The sequence below is a fragment of the Oncorhynchus kisutch genome, linkage group LG6, assembly GCF_002021735.2.
Source record: "Oncorhynchus kisutch isolate 150728-3 linkage group LG6, Okis_V2, whole genome shotgun sequence".
Classification (NCBI taxonomy): domain Eukaryota; kingdom Metazoa; phylum Chordata; class Actinopteri; order Salmoniformes; family Salmonidae; genus Oncorhynchus; species Oncorhynchus kisutch.
The window spans coordinates 66,737,975-66,764,933 of NC_034179.2; the positions used below are offsets into that span (position 1 = coordinate 66,737,975).

At 43.8% G+C, this 26,959-nt stretch overlaps 1 protein-coding gene across 1 annotated transcript; it reads right to left on the bottom strand.

Moving 5' to 3' along the window:
• Nucleotides 1-691: 691 nt before the first annotated feature.
• Nucleotides 692-8,087, bottom strand: LOC109893236 (proline-rich protein 15-like protein A). The gene is made up of 2 exons (XM_020486359.2): nucleotides 7,851-8,087; nucleotides 692-2,465 (listed from the first exon to the last, which is right to left on the bottom strand). The coding sequence occupies exon 2, from the start codon at nucleotides 2,414-2,416 to the stop codon at nucleotides 2,093-2,095; it is 324 nt and encodes a 107-aa protein (XP_020341948.1). The 5' UTR covers nucleotides 2,417-2,465; nucleotides 7,851-8,087; the 3' UTR covers nucleotides 692-2,092.
• Between the last annotated feature and the right edge of the window lie 18,872 nt (nucleotides 8,088-26,959).

A 26,959-nucleotide genomic window follows, 5' to 3' on the forward strand; every position in this document is an offset into this window, starting at 1 on the left:
CTGCAACCTGTATGCTCTCGTTGGCTGGACCTCACTACAAAACCGTCGCCAAACCCATTGGCTCCAGGTCATCTGTAAGTCTTTGCTAGGTAAAGCCCAGCCGTATCTCAGCTCACTGGTCACCATAGCAACACCCACCCATAGCACGCACTCCAGCAGGTACATTGCACTGGTCACCCCCAAAGCCAACTTACTTTGACTGCCTTTCCTTCCAGTTTTCTGCTGCCAATGACTGGAACGAATTGCAAAAATCTCTGAAGCTGGAGTCTTATATCTCCCTCTCTAACTTTAAGCTTCAGCTGTCTGAGCGGCTTACTGATCACTGTACCTGTACACAGCCAATCTGTAAATAGCACACCGGACTACCTCATCCCCATATTATTACTTACACTCTTGCTCTTTTGCACCCCAGTACCTCTAATTGCACATCATCATCTGCACATATATCACTCCAGTATTAATGCTAAACTGTAATTATTTTTGCCTCTAGGGCCTATTTATTGCCTTACCTCCCTACTCTTCTACATTTGCACAGACTGTACATAGATTTTTCTTTTCTATTGTGTTACTGACTGTACGTTTGTTTATGTGTAACTCTGTGTTGTTGTTTTTGTGGCACTGTTTTGCATTATCATTATCATCCTATAAGAGGTAATGGAATGAGGTCACAGTAACACAAGAGAGATCCTTAAGCATTTCAATAAAATCATATGTATATTTTATTTATAAAACAAGTCTGCATTTATTTTACAAAATTATTCAAAATGTACAGCACCCTTTCAATGAAAGGGATTTTTGTCATTAAGTGTAGAAGGTGAAAATGAAATGAAATATACTTTTTCAGTCTTTGTAGAGGAGGGATCTCATGTGTAGTTTTAGCAAAGATGGTGGATAAATGAAGAGAGTTCACTCAGGCCTTCTACCATCGAAAATAAATAGTCAGTTCCGGTCTACTTAACTGGGTGTATTTCCCATAGCCACCAATGCAATAGCAGCTAGGTCTGGTCTACTTATACAGTACTTCATTGACTTTCATTGAACCAGAAAAAAATAGCATTTGGGGTGTCTCGCTTCCTCTTCCATTTCTGGTTTTGTGTTGGCTTCAGTGTCTTGCAAATACTAAAGCAACACTGGAGAAATGCAGAGAACTTGTGTTGAAACCTTGCAGTCTATCTATGAAGCAGTCCTTGACTTTTACATTAGAAAGTGCAATTCAAAGAAAAACAGAAATGTTTGTCTAGTTTGAGATTACATTTTAAAGGGATAGAGAAGTCTATTGGTATTTAAAAATAAAAAAGTTTTAAAAAACAAGTATATATATATATATATATATATATATACATATATATACTCAGGTTTTAAAACTCAGGTTAGTTTGAGAACAATTGATTTTAGAACAATTGATTTTTGAGGTGACATGTTTGTGAATGACACGTGACACAGTCTGCCGCTATGGAAACCAGTCAACCTCCAACAGTCGGTAACCATGTCCTCTAGGTCATAAAGCTGTTATGCAAACGTCTGTTTCATACGTTACCTATTTGCTTTGTACAGATGACAAACTTAACAACACCAGTAAAGTACACATTCTGTACCGTACAATGACTGTACAATGTAATATGCATGCCCTGAAACTCCTCTCTGTTCCTGTGATCTGTTGAATATTTAAAACCGAAGATGACTAATAGCACCTCATTAAAGGTTGTCTGTTCATGTAAACATGGCCTAGTTATAAAGCAGACAGACAGGGGAGAATCAGGTGTCCCATTCTTCCACTGATTATAGATGGAAGAGACAGAGAGTGTGATACCAAGATGCATACAAAGACTCCCAGTCAGTCCCACATTTATAGGGAATAAAGAAGAAAGATCTCTGGCTGGATTGACACAGACGACATGTCCCAATGGGATGCACTGCCCTCCATCTCTGAGTGTTACTGAGTGTGATAGAGGGCACCGTGTGAAATGGTGTGACCAATGAGGGAGAGGCAGAGAACGTCTTCTGTGTTTGAGTGTGCATTAATTAGTTTAATAGAGAAAGCCATGAATTTTTGGTGAGTATGCATGTGTGTGTGTGAACTTTGTTTCCCAGTTCAGAGGTTCTCGTTGCTAGGCTCGTGACCAGGGAACAGATCGGGGGTTTCTGCTAACGTGGCCCTGACCTTCTTCTTCTCTTTAAAACGTCCTGAGTGGGACACTTTGACATGGCGTCCCTTGGTGGTGGTCTTATCCACTATCCTCTCCAGACGGGCGTTCAACTGGCTGTCCTCTGTGGCGCCCTCTACTGGCCCGGGGGCTCCGCCGTGGGGTGTGGTATTGCTGCCGTACTCCGCTGGGATCTCGTACAGTACCTTGGGCTCCGACTTCTTCTTACGTAGGAAGGTGAGCTTCCACCAGCCAGGCGATGGGTCAGCCATGACCACACACAGAGAGAGGAGGGAGAGCGGGATGTAAGAATGGAGGGGCCTTGGGTTGGTGTAGGGAGAGAAAGAGCGAGAGAAGTTTAGTAATAAGTTAGTTAACTGTAGCTTTATAGCTCCAACGTTTACAATGAAGATGGATCAGACATGAGTCATGACCTCTCAGAAAGAAGAATGAGGGAGGGAGGGTTACGTATATCCCCTCACTACTCCCTTCCCATTCCCCATTCAAACTCCTGCCACACCTCTTACCATAAGCCCTAACCACAGTAACCTGACTCCCAACACTGCCCAGCTCAGATCGATCTGTGTCAGATAGATCTGTGTCAGGGGGAAGAGACTGAGCTCTCCTGAATATTTCAGGGGAACTCAATAGGCACCATATGGTGGAGTGATGACAGGGCACCGCTGGTGATTGGGTTACTCCTATTGTGTGTTGGCCAAGCTAAACGTGCTGGCTGCTAATACAGCGCCTCATATTTCAGCTAAACCCTTTCTACGATGGGGTAACACTCACGGGTTGCCCAATCTCTGGTACTGAGGTGCTCCTCTTTGAATAGCAAGTGCCGTGCTAACATTGTCACTACTTCTGCTACTACTACTGCCATTATCAACCCCTCTACCATTGTCACTACTTCTGCTACTACTACTGCCATTATCAATCCCTCTACCATTGTTACTACTTCTGTCACTACTACTGCGATTATCAATCCCTCTACCATTGTCACTACTTCTGCTACTACTGCCATTATCAGTCCCTCTACCATTGTCACTACTTCTGCTACTACTACTGCCATTATCAACCCCTCTACCATTGTCACTACTTCTGCCACTACTACTGCCATTATCAATCCCTCTACCATTGTCACTACTTCTACTACTACTACTGCCATTATCAATCCCTCTACCATTGTCACTACTTCTGCCACTACTACTGCCATTATCAATCCCTCTACCATTGTCTATACTTCTGCCACTACTACTGCCATTATCAGTCCCTCTACCATTGTCACTACTTCTGCCATTATCAATTCCTCTACCATTGTCACTACTTCTGCCACTACTACTGCCATTATCAATCCCTCTACCATTGTCACTACTTCTGCCACTACTACTGCCATTATCAATCCCTCTACCATTGTCTATACTTCTGCCACTACTACTGCCATTATCAGTCCCTCTACCATTGTCACTACTTCTGCCATTATCAATCCCTCTACCATTGTCACTACTTCTGCCACTACTACTGCCATTATCAATCCCTCTACCATTGTCACTACTTCTGCCACTACTACTGCCATTATCAATCCCTCTACCATTGTTGCCACCACTATCACAATAGATTTGACTACTACTGCTATTACATCGACTACTGCTGATGCAAACCTGAGATTGGGGTTAGTTCCATTCTGATGCAGTCATTTCTGATCATTAATATACTTCTGTTTCCAGCTGAAATTCCCCTGGCCTTGGTTCAAATTCAACCAGTCATTAGAATAATTCTTTCAACAGGAAGTTTCAGTTTAGTGTTTCATGTCAATAGAAGTGTCCCTGTTAGGACTAGACTGAAAAGTACCCTGGTGTTAGAGAGTGAAAATCTTTTAAAACTCCAGGTAAACCGTTCTGCAAACAAACACCAAAGGGACTTCCAGAAATCATGTGTTCTGTAGTGTGTCAGTGCAGGTTAACTGCTCTTGCTCGGACTGTAGAAGTCGTGGGAGAGTTTGGCGGCTCATTGTGTAATACAGGCAGAGCAGGTTGTATTGTCTGTCCTGTGGGTTTTTACACAAGTAAACCTTCCCAGTTTAGCAAACATGTACTGATTTACCAACACACATACTGTATCAACACAAATGGACATCTAGAACATGAAGACCAGACTAACTATGTGAAGTGCAGACAAAGGCGAAGGCCGAACACACACATGCAAATGGAGGGACACACATATAGCAAACATGTAGTAAACGTAAAAATAGACACGTGCGCGCGCACACACACACACACACGCTAACACAAACATACACGAACACATACTGCTCTGCCCTCGCTGCACACAGATAAAGCCTCTGCTTGGTGCCACTCTCCCGCCCAGAAGAAGGGAGTAGGCTGTTACCCGCCGGTCGCTTAGCAACGCTGTGGAAATTTCCATAGAATATGCTAATGTAATTTTGGTGATCTGTTTGGGAGCTGATCAGTGGTGGAAAAAGTACCCAATTTTCATACTTGAGTAATCGTAAAGATTCCTTCTTTTTTTTTTTTATACTCAAGAAAAAGGGAAAGTCACCCAGTAAAATTCGACTTGAGTAAAAGTCTAAAAGTATTTGGTTTTAAATGTACTTAAGTATTAAAAGTAAAATTATAAATCATTTAAAATGTCTTATATTAAGCAAACCAGACGACACCGTTTTCTTGGTTTTTAAATTGACGGATAACCAGGGGCACAGTCCAACACTCAGACATCATTTACGGATAACCAGGGGCACAGTCCAACACTCAGACATCATTTACAAACGAAGCATTTGTGTTTAGTGAGTCCGCCAGATCAGAGGCAGTAGGGATGACCAGGGATGTTCTCTTGATAAGTGCATGAATTTGTCCGTTTTCCTGTCCGGCGAAGCATTCAAAATGTAACGAGTACTTTTGGGTGTCATAGAAAATGTATGGAGTAAAAGGTACATTATTTTCTTTAGGAATGTAGTGGAGTAAAAGGTACATTATTTTCTTTAGGAATGTAGTGGAGTAAAAGGTACATTATTTTCTTTAGGAATGTAGTGGAGTAAAAGTAAAAGTTGTCAAAAAATATAAATAGTAAAGAAAAGTACAGATACCCCCCTAAAATATATATATATACTGTATATACTTAAGCACTTTACACCACTGAATCTAGTGACTTTTGGCCTGATAGCTGAGGGTTGGGTTTGCGTGTGTAGATGAACAAGCGGAAGCCAAGACAGATTTTCTTCTCTCATGACAAAACAGCGGATACACCTGGCCAACATGTTAATGTTTGAGTTCCTTTGACTGGTTTCCTGCCAGGGTTCAGAGGCAAAACTAGTCTGGGCATCTTTTTATCTGCCTCAGCATAATAGTCCGTCTAAGATATGTCTCGTCTTAAATATCTGGCTTTAGGGGAGATCATTTCTTGTTTACAGTTGATAGTTTTACTGGTCAATTGTTATTCAAGCTGACATATTTGTAAGGATAAATTGCTTATCTGGGTTTACTAACACATATGTCAGTCACCGGACTTTGTAGTACTGCCCTATGTGTGGGTGGTTATCTTAGAGTCAAAGTGCAACCCATTTTATGACCCTTCAAGCGCTTTTCCTTATTAGTTCTATTGCCCATTATATTGCCCATTGGAATGCCAGTCAGTCAGCGACATTCAACATAGCTCATTCTCAGGTCATCCACCCTGTCTGTCTTTCCGTCATTCCATCCACCTCTTGTCCTTTAGCCATCAGTAACCTAGATTTCCCACATCACCCCCTCCTCAGAGCAGAACCTCCGTCGGGTAGCGGGACCATGTCCTGGACTAGTCGTTGGTACAGCCAGTCCAGCTCAGCAGACAAGGTTCCTTCCAGTAAAAGCTCCAAGTACTGAGTTGGATTAAATGATGTCATGAGGACTTCCATAAGGAAACATGAAATCTCCATTTTAGAGAATGTCACGACTCCCACCGCAGGTGGCTCCTCTTCCTGTTCGGGCGGCGCTCGGTGGTCGTCGTCACCGGTCTACTAGCTGCCACCGATCCCTTTTCCCTTTTCTATTGGTTTTGTCTTATTGGTTACACCTGTTTCTTGTTTAGGTTTTTAGTTGGGCTATTTAAGCCGGTAAGGCCCGTCTGCTCTTTGTGCGGGCATATTTTTCCTGTGTTTGTGTGTGGTAGTGCGTTTCAGTTTTGTTTTTTCTCCGGACTGGTTAGGTGCTGGTTTTGGGCCGGTCGTTGGTACAGCCAGTACCTGTACCTTCTGCCTCCTGCGCCTGACTCCGCACCCACTACGCCTAAGTGCGTCACAGAGATTCATTAATTTTATGGCTGTGGCTGTGTTGCGTGACTATTTGGAATGGCCAAAGGCTAGGCCAGAGGCAATCCCTTCAAGGTAACAATGATCAGGCCAATATTCCTTATCCAGAAAATCGATCAAACAATCATAATCACAATTTCACTCCATTACAGGAAGTAAACCTGCGCTTAGAGCCCAGATTTCTAGTGAGACCGTATCACCGTACACTCTGTAGAAATCCTTCCAGTCATGTGGAAAGTCTACGCTATGGTAAACATCCACCTGTGTGTGCAGACTGGGGTTAACGCCACTGATAGGAAAGTCACCTTTGGTGATAACTCTGTCTGCAATAAAGCCTATAGCTCCATTCCCATGCAAACGTTAGACTCTTATCTGGGAATTCAAATATTTACGAAATGTGGAGCATGGTCAAGCATGAGGGGAAAGTCCCTTAAAATTACAACCTCACTTCTCGTGCATCTGTCAAACTATTGCATTAAGCAGGCTTTGTCACAACAGTGGCCAATATGCTGGCCATTAGGGCAGTGGTCAAGCCCTCTAAGGATATACTATACGTGTTTTGGTATGTGTTAAAATTGATGCCGTGACTAAGATTATACTTATTACTTATTAGCGAAGAGTAAGATGTCAAGGCGAGTTACGCAAATGACGGTGTCATGTTGGTATTTTACAGCTGACGTAGTTTGCGGGAGCGTTGTATTGAATCCATACAAATGTAGACACATTGGTATACGGTCCCCAAGGCACAGTGCAATCAGTTAGGTGCAGTGTGTGCTAACAGCTTAGTGTTTACTCAGTGTGTGTATGGTCAACAGGCTCAGTGTTCAAAGGTCCTCATTGCTAACTGGAGGGGCCCAAGGAAGCTTATCGTGTCTGAAGTCCACTTTCAGTCAGTTTAAGAGGTGTCCGTCTGAATTAGGTATGTTGTGTGAAGGGTGCAGCAAGCACAACATTTGACGTTGCGGAGAAAGATACAACAAGCTCTTCAAATTTGATCATCCATATTTTGTTATTGCAATCTTGCTGTACATCTGGCAACATGTTGTTAATTGTGTACTGTCAAGGTACAGCTTAGGGTGTGTGTGTGTGTGTGTTCACAAGAATAGTAAACAAACAAAAGATGTTGTTTATGGGTTTAGGGTTAAAGTTAGAATTAGTGTTAGGGTTAGGGTTAGGAGCCTGGGTTAGTTTTAGTGTTAGGGTTAGGGTTAGGAGCCTGGGTTAGTTTTAGGTTTAGGAGCTAGGGCCATGTTTAAGGTTAAGGTTAACGTTAGGTTTAGCGTTAGGGTTAGGGGCTAGGGAAAATAAGAATTTGAATGGGACTGAATTGTGTGTCCCCACAAGGTGATTGTACAATACTGTGTGTGTGTGTGTGTGTGTGTGTGTGTCTGCAATAACCTCACCTGTGTATATGTAGAGATCTGGAGGCGACCTTCCTCCCAAAGCTTAATAGTTTATGGGAGAAACCCTGCTAGCAAAGCCAAATTCATTGATTCAAATATCAGATCATTCCCACTCCAATATCCATTCCAGAATCCTCTTCCACTCTTATCCTTTTACTGCTGTCCTTCCCTTCGTCTTCTTCGTCCTCCCCTGTTCAGTCTATTCTCTCTCTCTCTCTCTCGCTGATAGTCAGGTGTAGAGCTACAGGTACAACCTTTGTCCCTCCTCCTGTCACACAAATACACACTCAGCTGAGTTGAACACTATAGACTCCGCCCACTGGGACTTGGGCAAACACAACCAGGGTGACAGTGAGACGAGAAGAGCGTAGATAGACGCTCAGTATATCCGCTCGACCCATCACATGTTCTGCCAAATCACTCTGCCAAACACGTTCACCGTGTCTGCTGGTCCAGTCAGACAGAAGGCTTGGTAATACCAACTATGCAAAGCCTTGAGAGGTTAGAGAGGACGACCGTTGTTTAGGGTTTATACCGGAGATCTGCACGCCATTAGATATCATGTTGTGTCCATGTCCATTTTCATCATGCCTGGCGTTATAGTTTTCAATACTCCCTCAGAAGTAGGACCAAAATGTAACCAAAAGGCTTAGCCCTCGGATGCTTTATGGAAGTGGATCTTCATGGCTTCGATTTGTATCAATATCGCTCACCTGAATATACAACACACACGTTCAGACACATACAATGACGGGGCAAAGAAATATATACTTTGTATTTTTATTCGAAGGGTAAGACAGCAGAAGTCTCGTACAACCCTCTCCAATATCCCAAAAAAGTGAAACCTAAGCAAACACAAACGTCGGCTACACAATAAAACCATCTCCAAGACAGCTAGTGAGAAGGCTTGAAACTGGCAGATCACATGTCAGTTGAAAACATCCTTATGACCCAAAATGGCTGCCATTAAAACCAAAGAGGCCTATATAAGCCAGCTCGTCTCTCCCCGCAAGCCTAGAGAGCATGGCTCCTTGTGTCCAGCTCCAAGTAGTCAACCATCTGTTTGCTGAGGCCCATAAACCTGTGATCGTGTGATTACGTGTCTCTAGAAGGGCGATGTGGACAAACAACACAATCGAGGCGTGTCTTTTGGGTGAACGTGTTTGTTGTTTCATATACATGTTTCGCCAGTGACATTCCCTGAAGCATAAGGGTGACAGTGGGCAGTTTCTCTGACTATCTACATCATGTAGGCTACAACTTGAACCAACACAAATGTGAACCCATTATCCTATATCATAATATCCTGTTTTGACTATCTGAACTCTACAATAATACATTTATTTGACACAGCGCTATGAGCATTATTGAAAAATCAGATTGAAGAGGGAGGAAATAGGCCTGAGCAGTGCCCCTGTCCTATCAATCTCTGCCATGGGGCACATCATGTAAAACTCCCAACAATGCCATCCTTAGATCTCATGCATATCTCAGCTTCATATCAGTTTGCATGTTCTGGGCAGAAGTGGTCATGCTCCCTCCCTCCCTCCCTCTCTTTGTCTGATCTCATCTCTCTGTCTCTCTTCCCCCCCTTTCTAGGATAGGCTGGGCGTGTGCCTCGGCAGTGTTTTATTGGCAGATGCCTGGAAAACAAACACAATTGAAAGGGACACACCATCCAACACCCAACAACGCTGTCTTTTACCAGCACTGCACAAGGGTTCACATGGCTCTATACATACTGTTCCTTCTGACCTCTGACCACAAATGAGTGTTTCAGTTCTTCAAACCAATAGATGTTTGGAGAAGGAGAAAGGGCCAAAGGGGTCATGTGTGTGTTAGTATGTGACAGAGAGGGGCAGAGAGGAGGAGAATGATAAACTATGCATAGTCACTTTACCCCTACCTACATGTACAAATTACCTCAACTAACCTGTACCCCCACACGTTGACTCAGTACCAGCACCCCCTGTATATAGTTACTTTATTTTATTTTTGACTTTAGTTTATTTAGTAAATATTTTCTGAAATCTCTTTCTTGAACTGCATTGTTGGTTAAGGGTATTTCACGGTAAGGTCTACACCTGTTGTATTCGGCGCTTGTGACAAATACAATTTGATTTGATTTGAACTTCAAGGTGACAGGGGCCTTAGACAGACAGCAGCACGTGGCCCTACAAATGGAGCCTTGTTTGATCACAGAAAGCACGGAACAATTCTGCTCTGGTCTGTACCTGGGTGGGGAAAATGGGAGTGAACTTTACCTCTACGACTGGGTACTAGTTGATGATACTAGTTTGGTTTACTTGGTGGATAACAAGAGAGCTGGGGGAGAAAATAAACCGTAGAGACAATGTCATTCACTTGTGAGAGAAGATCTGATTAAATATCCCTTGTAATCAACAGTAATGTTACCGTTCGTTGATGCCAATTTGACATGACTGTTTGCTGAGACTGGATTATCAACTCTATGTGAAAATATAGTCAAGTGCCCACGCAATGAAATGTTCATTCAAAGCAGGCACCCCATACAGAACTGTAGCGACATAGATAAGCAAATACGTCCCGGCATCAATCACAACTGTCTCGCAGATAAAGGAAAGCCGTGCCAACGAGCCAAATAGAAGATTCTTTCCTGTCAAACTGATTCTAAGTGCAGTATAATCTACCTGTCAATCTACTAGAGAAACTGGCACTATCACATCGCACTGTAAAGGCATGTCAATACAATATGCACTGTGTTTAACACTAGATATATGTTATTCTTGTCATTTTGCCTGTGTGAGTGTCTGTAGTGTTTTGATTTCGATATGTTGTTGGTTAGGCATGTGTTGTTGGGCGTTGTCTGCCAATAATCAACCAGTGGGTATAAATAGTTTATTGAGTTGAAGCGGTTTTTGCAACAGTACCTCCTTGTGGACAGAGATTAGAACTGCACATACACACAATGACAGAAGACACATTGCAAGGATTCTATCACATTGCCCCCCCCCCCAAAAGGCAATGTGACCTCTCTAAAATAAACTGTAATAGTCTCTCTTTGTAATCTACCACAGATGCCAGACTAGGCATTTGGGTCAAATATCTCCTTAGTACAACAAGCCCCACTAGCAATAGAGACTATCAAATAGCACGTCACCGGATGTAGTACTCACATTACCCAGCAGAGAGCATCCAACCAGCATTGTACATGACATCACTGGGCACTGCTGGGCTCTCTGCCATCACACACAGGGCTGGCACTCTGCCATGGCAGTAACTTCACTCGTGCTGTCCTGCTGGTGGCAGACCTCTAAAGCGATTAGGCCGCGCTGCTCTCTGGCGCTAGGAAACCTCCATGGCACCTCCGTGCTGCTCTCCCATGTGGCACATTGGCTGTGGGTCCACCGGGTCAGTCTAGCACAGCTAGGAACTCTGGGTCTTTCTCCAAGTCCTGGGGAGCGTTTTACAGACTTACAGACTACAGTCCACTGGTTGCTAGTGGGGCTTGTTGTACCACGACGCCACCGAAATGACTGATGTCAGGAGAAGAACCAGGTTGAGTATGTTGGGTGTTTTTTTCCATCTCTCGTACCAGAGGCTGTAGTCTGCGCAAACGAGATGGTTGAAGTTGTAAAGGGAGTCTTAAAGTAAACACTGCCACCCTGTGGTCTTACCCTATCATTGCAGGGAAGCTGATCAGATGGGGACAATGGTTTAAAAGGTTTTTGTACTGTCTTGGTTTGCAGTAGTATGGTGATAGGACACCAGGTGGCAGTTGAGCATATTAACACTCAAAACCTTGTGATTTCATAATAACAGTTGAGAATGTTCTGTATGTTTTAGGATTCAGACACACAGTTTAGAAATACAGTATCCAACTCAATCAGAGGAAACAGCAGTGAAGAACATTGGGTGGATCATTGGTAGAATAATGAAGAGGGAGAGTGGAGGGAAGAGGGGAGAGTGATGTTTATTTATTTTCCCTTTTGTACTGTAATTATTTGCACATAGTTACAGCACTGTATATAGCACATTATTATTATGACATTAATATGACATTTGAAATGCCTCTATTCCTTTTGAACTTTTGTGAGTGTAATGTTTACTGTTCATTTGTATTATTTATTTCAGTTTTGTTAATAATCTATTTCACTTGCTTTGGCAATGTCAACATATGTTTCCCATTCCAGTAAATCCCTTTGAATTGAGAGAGTGAGAGTGAGAGAGAGAGGTGCTTCTGTAAATGTGATTCTGAAGGAGGGCTGTCCCCTTAAGCACAAGGTAGCCCCCTTCACTCTCCTCTCCCGCTTTCCTTCCCCTCTCTCCTCTCGCGTGCGACTCCATTTTAATTTCACAGCAGAGAGGGCTTAATTCATGGCAGTGGGTACCCCAGTGCCACCCCCCCCCCCCCTCTCTCTGTCAAGCAGGACACTCAAAGCACTGTTACATCCTCCTGCTTCCCTCCTTCCCTCTATCCCTCCTTCCCTCTATCCCTCCTTCCCTCCTTCCCTCTATCCCTCCTTCCCTCTATCCCTCCTTCCCTCCTTCCCTCTATCCCTCCTTCCCTCTATCCCTCCTTCCCTCTATCCCTCCTTCCCTCTCTTCATGCCCATCCCATCACTCCAGTCGCTCGTTACCGAGGGCGGCGGAGGAGGCACAGTGAATGCTGGGAGCCATCCATTAGAACCCCACCACCACCCTCTGTCCTACGCACACTCATACACACACACCTGACTCACAAATACACACCCACCCCCTAACACAAATGTATGCATACACACACTCACAACAACCACCTCAAACACACAGACACTCTCACCTTCTTCCCTCACCCCCAGCCATCTCTTCGGAATGCGTGGGCGTAACAGAGTAGGTGTAAGCCGTGCTTTAACCGCCACTTCCTCTCCAGTCCGGTCCAATATGCACCAGTGTTACCGGTTACAATGGGGGTGGGGGATAGAGTGTGCCGGGGTGGGGATAAAGCATCAGACTACACCCCGGTTTCTATTCTCCTCTTGCAGCGATGGTCATGTCTGTAACACGTTTGACACAACCAATTCGTAGCATTCCTTTATTGATTGGCAGTGACGTGTTTTCCGTTTTGTTACTATTCTATTTACCTTCAACACCTCCAGGCCCTGCCCAGTGGGTCACCCATTCAGTCATACTGTAGAATGGTCCTTCTTTTCCGTTTACCTAAATAGCCACTTCCCATTTCAAATTGTGGGTAATCGAGCTGTATCAGCGCCGCAATAACTCATGATGATGATGATGTTCCTACAGTAACATCGTTTATGGTCAAAGCTGTGATGATAGAAAGATGCTGGTAACGCTAACGACTGTCGAATGTCGGTAATGGTCACAGTGACGGTAATGGTCACAGTGACGGTAATGGTCACAGTGACGGTAATGGTCACAGTGGCGGTAATGGTCACAGTGACGGTAATGGTCACAGTGACGGTAATAGCAAGATAGTGGATAACACTAGTTGAAAGCATAAAAGTACAAACCACATAGAGTCTCAGGAGTGTTTTTTCCCTTTCTACATGTAATAGGTAAGCTAACCGGCACTTCCTCTCCGTTGATGGACAGATAGGCCAAACATCGGGTTTCAGAATCCAATCTGAGGCTGCTAGAGCTGCTGCTTAATATACAGAGCACTGTCGCCACTCTCAGCTAGTGTCAACATCCCATCACATCTTGACAACTGGGATTGTTTCCAAGATCAACTGACATGGACTGGAAAAGTTCCATTTGGTTCAGCAAAATATGTTCAATTGATACAACAAGAGAGTAACACAGTAGCACTCACGCACACACACACGCACGCACACACACACACACACACACACACACACTCACAGAAACACGCCTATCAAAAGTCAACAGAGAAAACCAGTCAAAAACCCATCTTTTTAAATCAAATCTCCTCATCCTGCCCATCCCCCTCCCTTTCGTCCCCCCCTCTACCTTCCCTCCTATCCCTCCCTCCCATTCCCTCCCTCCCAAGGCTCCATATTTCTCCATTACTGCGATTTTTAAACACCTCTTGTACTCCTATTAAAAAAAAGTTCTGCACTATTTGCCACGTCGGCTATCAATCACTGTCCACACCACTAACCCCCCCCCCCCACGCACCCCCCGGTCCCTCCAGCCCAAAGACAAGCGCTGCGCAGATCCATTTGTCAAAGCGGCTCCGGGGGCTACGCTTGACTGTGTCCGAGGAGGACAACCTGTCTCCGCCGCTACCGGGATGAAGGAAGGCGCTATGCAAATCAGCGGCTAATCTACGGCGGAACACAAGCGCGGCCCGGAGCCCGAGTTCCATTACTCCTCTTTAGCCTCCTGATTATGATTAAACTGATGGCTGCCGATCGGCATTAACACTTTACCTTCCGCGTCGTAGTATGTTAGAAGACTAACTAGACTAAGACCTGGGTCTGTAGGTTTAGGGAACGGCACCAATGTTTTTGTAGCCCTATAGCGCGAATGATGATTGGGTTGATGACCATTTAAAATGTAATTAGATGGTGCCGATGGTGCCTTTCCCTTCATTCTGCTATCATCTGCTATCTGAGCAGCTAACCGATCGCTGCAGCTGTACATAGTCTATCGGTAAATAGCCCACCCATTTTTACCTACCTCATCCCCATACTGTTTTTATTTATTTACTTTTCTGCTCTTTTGCACACCAATATCTCTACCTGTACATGACCATCTGATCATTTATCACTCCAGTGTTATTCTGCAAAATTGTAATTATTCGCCTACCTCCTCATGCCTTTTGCACACAATGTATATAGACTCTCTTTTTTTTCTACTGTGTTATTGACTTGTTAATTGTTTACTCCATGTGTAACTCTGTGTTGTCTGTTCACACTGCTATGCTTTATCTTGGCCAGGTCGCAGTTGCAAATGAGAACTTCTTCTCAACTAGCCTACCTGGTTAAATAAAGGTGAAATTCAAAAATTCAAAAATTCAAAAATTCCCAATCCTGTAGCTGTATGGTGTTGCATACGGGGACCTAAAGAACAGATAGAGTGAGATATGGAGTCTTGTGGCCCATACCTAAACTACATTTATTTTAGGGTGAACTGTCCCTTTAATTTGCTCTGGACTGGTCAGCAACGATTGGTACTCATCACAGTTTTGGACCATGCCAATCTAGTAGTCTCCTACACTGTAGTGATGCTAAGGGCTAACCTTTTATCCATCTCAGGTATATTAATGAATAAATGCACTGTTAACACACATTTATTCTGATGAGGCCCGGGCTGTCTCAAGAGCAGGGATCGTGTCCGACACACACTCAGAATGAATGAAGGTGCTTTAACATGCTGCTACACTCGACTACAGCAACTCCACTATGGGATCTGTGGTTTGCAAGAGGCTTGCCAAAATTGGTTGTTTTTATGTATTGTCAGTATCAAATGCTTTGGTAAGCGTGCAATCAGTTTCATGGGACTTTTACACACACACACATTGCATCAGCATTTTCACACCCCTTCCTCTTGCAGAGCACAGATAAACGCTTACTCTCATCCACATAGAGAGATGCAATCACCTAAACGACAGATTTACTCACCTTAAAGACGGAGGCAAACACGCACACGCATACACACACACACACACACACAAACACGCACGCACACACACACACACACACACAAACAAACCCACTGCATAAGAGGCACACACATGTAAATCATGTCTGGATTCTTTGCCAGCATGTCTTTGTAGTTCTATGTAAATTGGATCTTAATAAAGGCATGGTAATGAATTCACTGCATGGTATCTGACACCATTTCCATGATAATACTCTGGACAGATCTGGACACATTTTGAGGGGCCTCGAAGCCCGCATTTTCTGAGCTGTAGGCTTTCATTGAGTCTGTAAAGCCTACATTAGTTGATTTAAAACAGTTATTTTATGTGTTACTTTACATGGCCAATAGTACACTATATTGACAATACTACTAGTGTGTGTGTGCGTGTGTGTGTGTGTGCGTGTGTGTGTGTGCGTGTGTGTGCGTAGGTGTGTGTGTGTGTGTGTGTGTGTGTGTGTGTGTGTGTGTGTGTGTGTGTGTGTGTGTGTGCGTGTGTGTGCGTGCGTGTGTGTGTGTGCGTGCGTGTGTGTGTGTGTGTGTGTGTGTGTGTGTGTGTGTGTGTGTGTGTGTGTGTGTGTGTGTGTGTGTGTGTGTGTGCGTGTGTGTGTGTGCGTGTGTGTGTGTGCGTGCGTGTGTGTGTGTGTGTGTGTGTGCTTGTGCGTGCGTGTGTGTGTGTGTGTGAAAATTAAACTGTACAATCATCCATGACCAGATTAGTACACACAGAGATAAATATGAAGCATTAGAGAGAGAGATAATCACATCCATTTCTCCTCCACTTCATATTTCAGCCAGGAACGTTGAATAATATGGTTGTCGAGTGGCAGGGTTAACGCACCACCTGAGTTATCAGTGGTAAAGTGGCGAGGGATCTTTCGGCGCTATGAAAACACGGCATCCGTCATTTCTATTAAAACCCTGTGTCACAAGCTGTTTAGAAACAATAATATCATACTCCTTCCATAGCTGAGAGACGGACAGGGTCTGTCCCAGCAGATCAAAATATAATGTCGATACCCAATCTGCTGACATGATTCAATGTGTTGCCATGCTTCCCTCTACAGAAATATCATTTTTAGCCTTTACAGCGGCTGCTTGCTATTTTTCTTTATTCATCTCTAAGATGGGATGCCTCCCATTCATCTGTATGTAGGCTACCCTGGCTACGGTGTTGGTCGTTTACATAGATTCAAACATAATTAGATGAAAGCTCCTCATCACAAACAATTGCAGAGTCAATGGTTTCGAAATGAAACATTTCTGAATTCGATTTTAAAATATAAAAAATGTATGAATTGGGCGACATTTGATGAACTTGAATAACTAAAAATAACAAAAACTCAACATGGAGCTGGTAGTACAGTAGCATTGAAATGACTGTTCTCAAGTTTGTTTGTTTTTATGTTGAAAATACCCAGAAATACACTACATGCTATAATAAACAGATGTTCTAGTCTATGGAAGAGATCCTAGTAGGAATCCTCTTCTAGATGGATCCAGTCTGGGGAAGACAGGCTTCGTGTTTCACTTGGATGGTTTTGGTTCTTACCAGTAGTTGTATCGTGTCAACTTGTGACTGGGCCCGGGCTACAACAGCTGTATTAATTAGAAGCTAATTATAAAACAACACCCCCTGACAGTGGGCTTACAGGAGAGGCGCTTCAGTCTGACTACCATCAAGCTGTCACTGAGTTAGTCTATGTCTTTACAGCATGAAAGAGAGAGATGGGGGAGAGAAAGAGAGAGAAATCAGCATTTTTCAAGAGTACACACACACACACACACACACCCCAAAACTCACACATGCACACGCACACGCACGCACGCACGCACACACACACACACACACACACAGACACTCTGTGTAATATCATAGCTTTGCCTCATTCATCCAAGTCTTTATACTCCTAGTTGTGTTGACATTAACCCCACTGGCAATACATGGGCTTGCCAGGCGGCTGGGCCGTATGTTTAACATCACACACTGTGGCGGGACAAGACGTTATAGTGGGCCGACCCGTGTGTGTGTGTGTGTGTGTATGTGTCTGTCACATGGCATCCATTACACCTGGAACATTGATTACAGACAGGAAGTATCTGTGGGCCCTGGCCACTCCCCCACCTCCCTCATTGGTCCTAGTCCCCTGAGGTCCCAACGGGCCTTGCTGCTCTATAAAGAGACCTATAAAGGATAGGAGGCCAGAGAGATTGGTGTATGTGTGTGTGAGCGTGTGTGCGTTTCACACCCTGACACTGTAAACTACATGGCCCAATGAAGATTTTGAGAAATAGCAAAACCGTGAAACAGATACCTCTTATGTAGTGAGAAGAAGAAGAAGAAGATTCTGTATGAATGTAGGGATATGTGTTATATACTGTAGTCGCAGGTTTACATACACTTAGGTTGGAGTCATTTAAAACTAGTTTTTCAATCACTCCACAAATTTTTCCAACAATTTTTCCGACAATTGTTTACAGACAGATTATTTCACTTATAAATCACTGTATCACAATTCCAGTGGGTCAGAAATGTACATACACTAAGTTGACTGTGCCTTTACCAGCTTGGAAAATTCCAGAAATTATGTCTTTAGAATCTTCTGATAGGCTAATTGACATAATTTGAGTCAATTGGAGGTGTACCTGTGGATGGATTTCAAAGCCTACCTTCAAACTCAGTGTCTCTTTGCTTGACATCATGGGAAAATCAAAAGAAATCAGCCAAGACCTCAGAAAAAATATTGTTGCCCTCCACATGTCTGGTTCATCCTTGCGAGTAATTTCAAAATGCCTGAAGTTACCACGTTCATCTCTACAAACAATAGTATGCAAGATTTAACACCTTGGGACCACGCAGTCGTCATACCGCTTAGGAAGGACAGGCGTTATGTCTCCTAGAGATGAACATACTTTGGTGCGAAAAGTGCAAATCAATCCTAGAACAACAGCAAAGGACATTGTGAAGATGCTGGAGGAAACAGGTATAAAAGTATCTATATCCACAGTAAAACGAATCCTATATAGACATAACCTGAAAGGCTGCTCAGCAAGGAAGAAGCCACTGCTCCGAAAACCGCCATAAAAAAGCCCGACTACGGTTTGCAACTGCACATGGGGACAAAGATCGTACAAAGTCCTCTGTTCTGATGAAACAGAAATAGAACTGTTTGGCCATAATGACCATCGTTATGTTTGGTGGAAAAAGGGGGAGGCTTGCAAGTCGAGGAACACCATCCCAACCTTGAAGCACAGGGGTGGCAGCATCATGTTGTGGGGGGGCTTTGCTGAAGGAGGGACTGGTGCACTTCACAAAATAGATGGCGTCATGAGGAAGGAAAATGATGTGGATATATTGAAGCAACATCTCAAGACATCAGTCAGGAAGTTAAAGCTTGGTCGCAAATGGGTCTTCCAAATGGACAATGACCCCAAGCATACTTCCAAAGTTGTGGCAAAATGGCTTAAGGACAACAAAGTCAATGTATTGAAGTGGCCATCACAAAGCCCTGACCTCATTCCTATAGAAAATGTGTGGGCAGAACTGAAAAAGGGTGTGCATGCAAGGAGGCCTACAAACCTGACTCAGTTACACCAGCTCTGTCAGGAGGAATGGGCCAAAATTCACCCAACTTATTGTGGGAAGCTTGTGGAAGGTAATTTAAAGGCAATGCTACCAAATAGTAATTGAGTGTATGTAAACTTCTAACCCACTGGGAATGTGATGAAAGAATTACAAGCTTAAAATAAAGTGGTGATCCTAACTGTCCTAAAACAGGGAATGTTTACTCTGATTAAATGTCAGGAATTGTGAAAAACAGAGTTTAAATGTATTTGGCAAAGGTGTATGTAAACTTCCGACTTCAACTGTATGTGCACATCACCCTTCACTCTCCCCTTAAGGCCCTTTCATACAGTAGGACTCACAAACCCACACAAGTCATGGAGAGCCATTGACTGCTTGCCAAATGGTAACCTATTCCCTTTGTAGTGCACTACTTTTGACCGGGTGCTGGACAAAAGTAGTGCGCTATTAAGTGGATAGGATGCCATTTTGGACGCCCCCGTGTAAACTGGGTGTAATGTACTGGTCATGTATCTCTCTCTGCATACCGGTCTATTGTGCTCGGCAATAACGGATCATCACTCCCAGAAATCCTCCTTCATGTTATGATGGTGTCTGTATGTTCAGAGTCCATGGATACGTCCCAAAATGCACCCTATTGCTTCACAGTACACTACTTTTAAACAGGGCTCGTAGAGATCTGGGCAAAAGTAGTGCACTGTAAAGGGAATAGGATGCCATTTGGGATTCAGTCATCAGAAAGAGATAGGCAAGCCATGTTAGTGTGGAGCTGCTCCTTAACCCCTAAACCACTGGCACAAAGAGAGGAGAGAGGTGGAGCTTAGGTATGAGGAGTTATGGAGAGAGAGAGAGAGAGAGAGAGAGAGAGAGAGAGAGAGAGAGAGAGATGACCAATCTCATTCATTACATAGAGAGTGTTATCCAATCACATGCATGAGAGAGATGTTGTCCAATCAGGATTGAGAGTGCCAGTTTGATTGACAGGAACAACTTTGTCATCAGTGTAGCTGAGGGTGTGGGAAAAAGACATTACTCAGTAAATGGCAGTCGTGGTTTTGGTACCTAGCCTTGCTATGGACACAGAGACATATAGAATATGTCTGTGTGGAGTTAGTGTGATCATGAAGGAAGGGAGTTGTCTAGCCCAATAAAAAACACCAACATTAAAAAAAGTCTAATTAAGTTTGCAGTTAGGAGTAAAGTTGAGTAATGCAGCGCCAATGTGCTTCATGACACACTAACTACACAGTACATACACAAAAGTACACTATAACAGATAGAATTTAACATGTGCAAGCACACACACACACACACACACACACACACACACACACACACACACACACACACACACACACACACACACACACACACAAGCAGATGTCCCTTCCCACCTCGGCCCCCCTTCTTTCTCTTGTGGCCCGCGGGACTTTCTGTACAAACAGCAGGGGTCAGCTGGCGACCCTCAGTACAGACCCCAGGCAGGGTCAAAGGTCAGGTTCTCAGCCTGTTGTTGCCATGGCGATGGCATCTGGAGAAGGAGGTGGCAGCCTCGAAGCAGTCGAATTGGAATTCCCTCGCTCCCCTCTCTTCCCCTCTCCTCTCTCTCTTCTGCCCTTCCTCCGATACATTACCATGGCAAACTGTTTCTTCGCAATGTCCCGAGGCCCATTTTAGAGGAACATCATTTCTAACACAAGGGAAACTGTGTGTAACAGTAATGATTTGACAGCTATGGATCACATTTATATGGCCCCTTACAGCTGTGGGTCTCACAGCATGTTATACTACCGTATGTAGTATACGGGGCGGCAGGTATCCTAGTGGTTAGAGCGTTGGGCCAGAAACTGAAAGGTTGCTAGATCGAATCTCCGAGCTGACAAGGTAAAAAAATCTGTCGTTCTGCCCCTGAACAAGGCAGTTAACCCACTGTTCCTAGTCATTGTAAATATGAATTTGTTCTTAACTGACTTGCCAAGTTAAATAAAATAACAAATTAAAATGTAGAGGTACCTTGTAACTGGTATTTTTCAGATGGTATTTATTCACAGTCCTATTTCAGATGAGTTTATCTGGTATTCACATAGACATTACATGGAAAGATACGGAACTCTGTACTCAAACCATTGGTACCTAAACTATCACACGTCTTGCCATTATGTTATTTACTGTAAATGGAAAAGTGACACCTAATTAACCGGACCAGCTGATTAACGGTTCAACATAGAAACACATAAATGCCGAATATAAGATAGGAGAGGAATACATGAATAGAAATGATCCTCGTTAGTGGTAATGAAGACCATAGCTCTGCCTGCATGGACACATCAGTGATTCGACTGCACAGATGAGGATTTATATGAGGACTTATAGAAGGCTGACGCACTCAGATTCAAGCCACTCATCTGACACGTCTTGGTGACATCCCAAATGGCACCCTATTCTCTTAATAGTGCACTACTTCTTGCACTGCTGGTCAAAAGTAGTGCACTATTTAGGGATTAGGGCGCCATTTTGGACGTAACCCTCAAATCTGTGTTTGGGTATTTTGTCAATGTGAATCTGAAATAGTTGTGAACCTAACTGATCTCCGATCAGTTTATTAGTGTAGCATAGTGTCTTTGAAATATAAGCTACACACACACACACACACACACACACACACACACACACACACACACACACACACACACACACACACACACACACACACACACACACACACACACACACACACAGTGACATTAGAGTCCTGCATGGGCATGGATTTTAATCCCGAGCCCTACCCAAAGCCCGCAAACTTCAGGCCCTGCCCAGGCCCGATTGCTTCTGCCAAATTTAAGGCCCAGCCCTGCCCAAAACCCGAAATCTGAAATAACTTCCTCCGTTAGTAAATCCATTAGCTGCTCTCTCTGTCTGTCACTCGCTCCCTGCACGCAGCTCACTCTGCATGCACTCTGCTCATGGTGGCTCTGGGTCTGTGAGTATCTATAGCAACGGCGTCGCTTGGGCTGCTCTGCTCAATGAAGAGACATGAGAGAGCAGTTAGCTGCTAGCTACTTTTCGTCACTCTGAACTCCAACAAAACTCAAGAAACATTGTTCTTTCCTGTGAAATATATTCTCTCCTGTTTTATACTTGACGAGGTCGAAGCACGTCTGACACCATGTTATGATCTTAGACGGAAATGACTGCACAACGTAGAAGAGCACGCACAAAGGGCTCAGCTTCATCAATCTAGTGATACCCGAGCCCTGTCCGTACCCTCGTTATTGATGAAAAAACAGGCCCTGTCCAGCCCTAACCCGTTGTCAAATGCCGGGGCCCATCAGACTCAGGTCGGGTAGCAGAGCTCTAAGTGATAGACACATAAACCATGTTCTCTGGCTGGCTGTCACCCGGCTACCAGAGGTGCCACCACCTGGTGACATCTGCCAGGCGTCGGGGCAACAGCACCAGGGACAGGACAGGACAGGAAAGGAAGAGGAGAAGAAAGGATAGAAGGATAGAATAGATGACACACCCCAGTGTCCCTCACAGTCACCCCCTAGCCAAGGCATCTGGACACCCCAGTGTCCCTCCCTGTCACCACCTAGCCAAGGCGTCTGGACCGCTCGTCCACTCCCCCCCCCCTCCTCCGACAACGCAAACAGAGGGTCCTTGTGCGTCCATCTCCGAGGGGGTCAATTTACCAACGCCTCGGGGGTGACATTAAGTTAGGGGTCAGAGGTCATGGGAGGGGGAGGGGGAGGGGGAGACCGTGGCACCACAGAGCAGTGACTGACTGGGTGGGCCTGTTTTTACCATATAAAGTCTGGCTTTTGTTTATCATAGGCTAGAACAGAACACGGCTTTATCTCTAATATGATCCATAATGGTTAAGGGACAGTTCCAGAGTAACTCAAACCCAATAGAGCATAAGTAATAGGACTGCTGTGTGAGGTCCCCATTCAATCAAAACTACTAAGCAAGACGTTTTTAAATGGTATAGGCCAATTATGACTATTTTTACTAAACGTAGGCCCCAAAAACATAGATATAGACCCCCAAAACACAGATATAGACCCCAAAAACGTAGATATAGGCCCGAAAAACATAGATATAGACCTCAAAAACATAGATATAGACCACAAAAAAGGCCCCAAAAACATTCAGTATCATCGTATCTCAAGTTGGTACTTTGGATGAAAATGAAGACAAACAAAATAGGCTGCTCTATACAGTCAACATTCCATTTCTTTCCATTCAAACTGTAGGTGTAATAGTTCACGTGGTTTCACAATTCAAAAGGCGCTCGCACATCTCTGTTGCAGGTGCATGGTAACAGTTGAATAACATGAGGGGAAAAAGAAGAAACCCGCACATCTCTGTTGCAGGTGCATGGTAACAGTTGAATAACATGAGGGGAAAAAGAAGAAACCCGCACATCTCTGTTGCAGGTGCATGGTAACAGTTGAATAACATGAGGGGAAAAAGAAGAAACCCGCACATCTCTGTTGCAGGTGCATGGTAACAGTTGAATAACATGAGGGGAAAAAGAAGAAACCTGCACATCTCTGTTGCAGGTGCATGGTAACAGTTGAATAACATGAGGGGAAAAAGAAGAAACCTGCACATCTCTGTTGCAGGTGCATGGTAACAGTTGAATAACATGAGGGGAAAAAGAAGAAACCTGCACATCTCTGTTGCAGGTGCATGGTAACAGTTGAATAACATGAGGGGAAAAAGAAGAAACCTGCACATCTCTGTTGCAGGTGCATGGTAACAGTTGAATAACATGAGGGGAAAAAGAAGAAACCTGCACATCTCTGTTGCTAGTCCACACGGTTTTAAAATGATCTGAATAAACAGAGGTTTCCAAATGTTATTCATTCATGTTATTAATAATTAGTTATTCATTAATTCAACACAAGTGATAACAATCAAGTGCTAAATGATATATTATGGTGCTACATTTAATTAATCCCAAAGAAACAAAATGGTAATTATTAGGTCATTACTATGCAATTACCATTTTGCAATTTTCTCAATGTGTGTGAATTTGGTAGTAATTGTAGGGCATCACTTAATAATTAATAGGATGCCATTTATAACAAATAACATCTTTACCTGGATTCCAATGTGTCAACAATATTTGGTAGTGTTTCTCTTCATATAACATGATGTATTTCATGTCTTGTACTTGTTAAATTCAAGGGACACTATTTAATTCAGGGGCTAAAATGTGTCATTAGGAACAGACTCGTATAGAATTTGCTCTTCAGTAACAAAGAAACATGTCAATCATGCACACGCACACACACACACACACACACACACTAACCCCGCTTCTTCTGAATCAAGGGTAACCTCTACTGATTTACTCCCACACATGGTTTAGAACCTAGATATCCACCTCATTCTCTCTGAGCTGAGTACTATATGAACCAATACTGTAGGACCCAGTACTGTATGAACCAGTACTATGTGACCCAGAACTATAAGAACCAGTACTATATGAACCAGTACTATGTGAACCAGAACTATAAGAACCAGTACTATATGAACCAGTACTATGTTAACCAGTATTGTATGAACCAGTACTGTAGGAACTAGTACTGTATTAACCAGTACTATTTGAGCCATTACTATATGAATGAGTACTTTGTGAACCAGTACTGTAGGAACCAGTACTGTATTAACCAGTACTATGTAAACCAGTACTATGTTAACCAGTATTGTATGAACCAGTACTGTATGAACCAGTAATGTGTGAACCAGTACTGTATTAACCAGTACTATATGAACCAGTACTGTGTGAACCAGTACTATGTGAACCAGTACGGTGTGAACCAGTACTATATGAACCAGTACTATATGAACCAGTACTATGTTAACCAGTATTGTATGAACCAGTACTGTATTAACCAGTACTATATGAACCAGTACTGTGTGAACCAGTAATATGTGAACCAGTACTGTGTGAACCAGTACTATATAAACCAGTACTATATGAACCAGTACTATGTTAACCAGTATTGTATGAACCAGTACTGTATGAACCAGTAATGTGTGAACCAGTACTGTATTAACCAGTACTATATGAACCAGTACTGTGTGAACCAGTACTATGTTAACCAGTATTGTATGAACCAGTACTGTATGAACCGGTAATGTGTCAACCAGTACTGTGTGATCCACCATATGCACAATGTAATGAGGTTGTTGGCGGTAGGCCAGTGTTTCACCGAGCAGCATCTGGTTTCATGAACAGGGAAGCAGCCATGAGAGGAGGGGAGAGGAGGTGGAAGTTAGGGGGTGAGGAGGGGGGAAGTTAGGGGGTGATGAGGGCTTTGCTGTAAAAGCATTGTCATTGATGAGGTGACAGGTAGGAAAGGGGTTAGCGAAGGTGGATGGGGGACAGGGGAGACGGGGTAGAGAGTTTGACGAAAGGAGAGGGCAGCATGACGGAGGTCGATGTCAGATTTGTAATTTCGCTAGAAGCTTGTCAGTGACAGACGTGGTAGTGCTTTCGCTGTGTTTAGAGTGTGTGAGAGAGAAAGAGAGAGAGTCTGACTCCTTTTGTTATAATTGTGTGTGTGTGTGTGTGTGTGTGTGTGTGTGTGTGTGTGTGTGTGTGTGTGTGTGTGTGTGTGTGTGTGTGTGTGTGTGTGTGTGTGTGTGTGTGTGTGTGTGTGTGTGTGTGTGTGTGTGTGTGTGTGTGTGTGTGTGTGTATGTTTGTGTGTGCATCTGTGCGTATCATCGTGTGAGTGTGTGAGCGTGCATGCGTGTGTGTTAGCGTTCGTGTGTGTGTGTCAGTCTGCCTGACCCTGCTGTAATTGCTGTAACCTAACCTTAGATAAATAGCACTCCTGTAGTGGCCCTATCAGATGGCAGTGTGGCCCTGTGAGGCCCCAAAATCCTCTGGTGTGTCTGTGAGTGAGAGCCTTCACTAACCCAGAGAGTGGAAATGAGCCAGCTGTTCGGTTCAGCCCAGTACACACACCCGCACACTCACACACACACACACAAACACACACAGAGACAGACATCAAACATACAAGGACAAACACAATAATCATGGATGGGATGAAGAAACTGGTATTTAGTTTGCCAGCCAAATGAACCCTTACTGTAGATAGTTATAGCATAGGTTTGTACTTTGTACACATTTACAGAACACAGATGTATATCCACAGACAAACAAAATCACCCTCTCAGATGCACCCAAACAACCCAACATCTTTGAATTCGGCGCTGTCATCAGTTGCCTCCTTTTCCCAGCAAACTCTCTTCTTCATGCCAGAAAACAAAAACTCTTCTTCCTTTGAGTCAATCAGGCTGGTAATGTATGGCCTCAATAGCCCCGTTTATAAATGGTTCTAAGATGCTGCCTTTTATTCCTGATCTTGTCCGTTTATACTTACAAGATCTGATCAAAATCAGTTAAAGATCTGATCACAGTCAGTTCACAATGCATCTTTTAATCGTCTACACCTGTCTGAAATCAGAACGTGGACATGATCTATACACAGGGCTTCTGAGTTGCCGCAGGCCTCTGATGACGGGATCCCCCGTGTCAGCAGGACAGAGAAATATCTGTTTTTTAATGGCTCTCTCTTTCTCTGCTCATGCCTCTGAGGTCAGGCCCTGAAGTCATAAAGCATGGTGCTCTCTCAGAGGAAGGCCCCTCTTACAGAGATGTGCCGTATCAGGTAGCGTACTTTTCTCTCGCTGTTCTCCAGGCCCTTTGTCACGTCACAGATCTATGGCATTCCAAATCTGACATTTCCGAGGGAAATGTTCAGACGCATGTTCAGAATTCTTTCTCCGTTTTGGAAGTTTGCGTGGTTAGGCTGTTGAACCTGTATGTGTGATGGTTAGATATTGAAGGAACAGTGGTATATAGGCCTACTTCAAGATGGCACATAACGACAGCCATGTTGCATAGGCTGA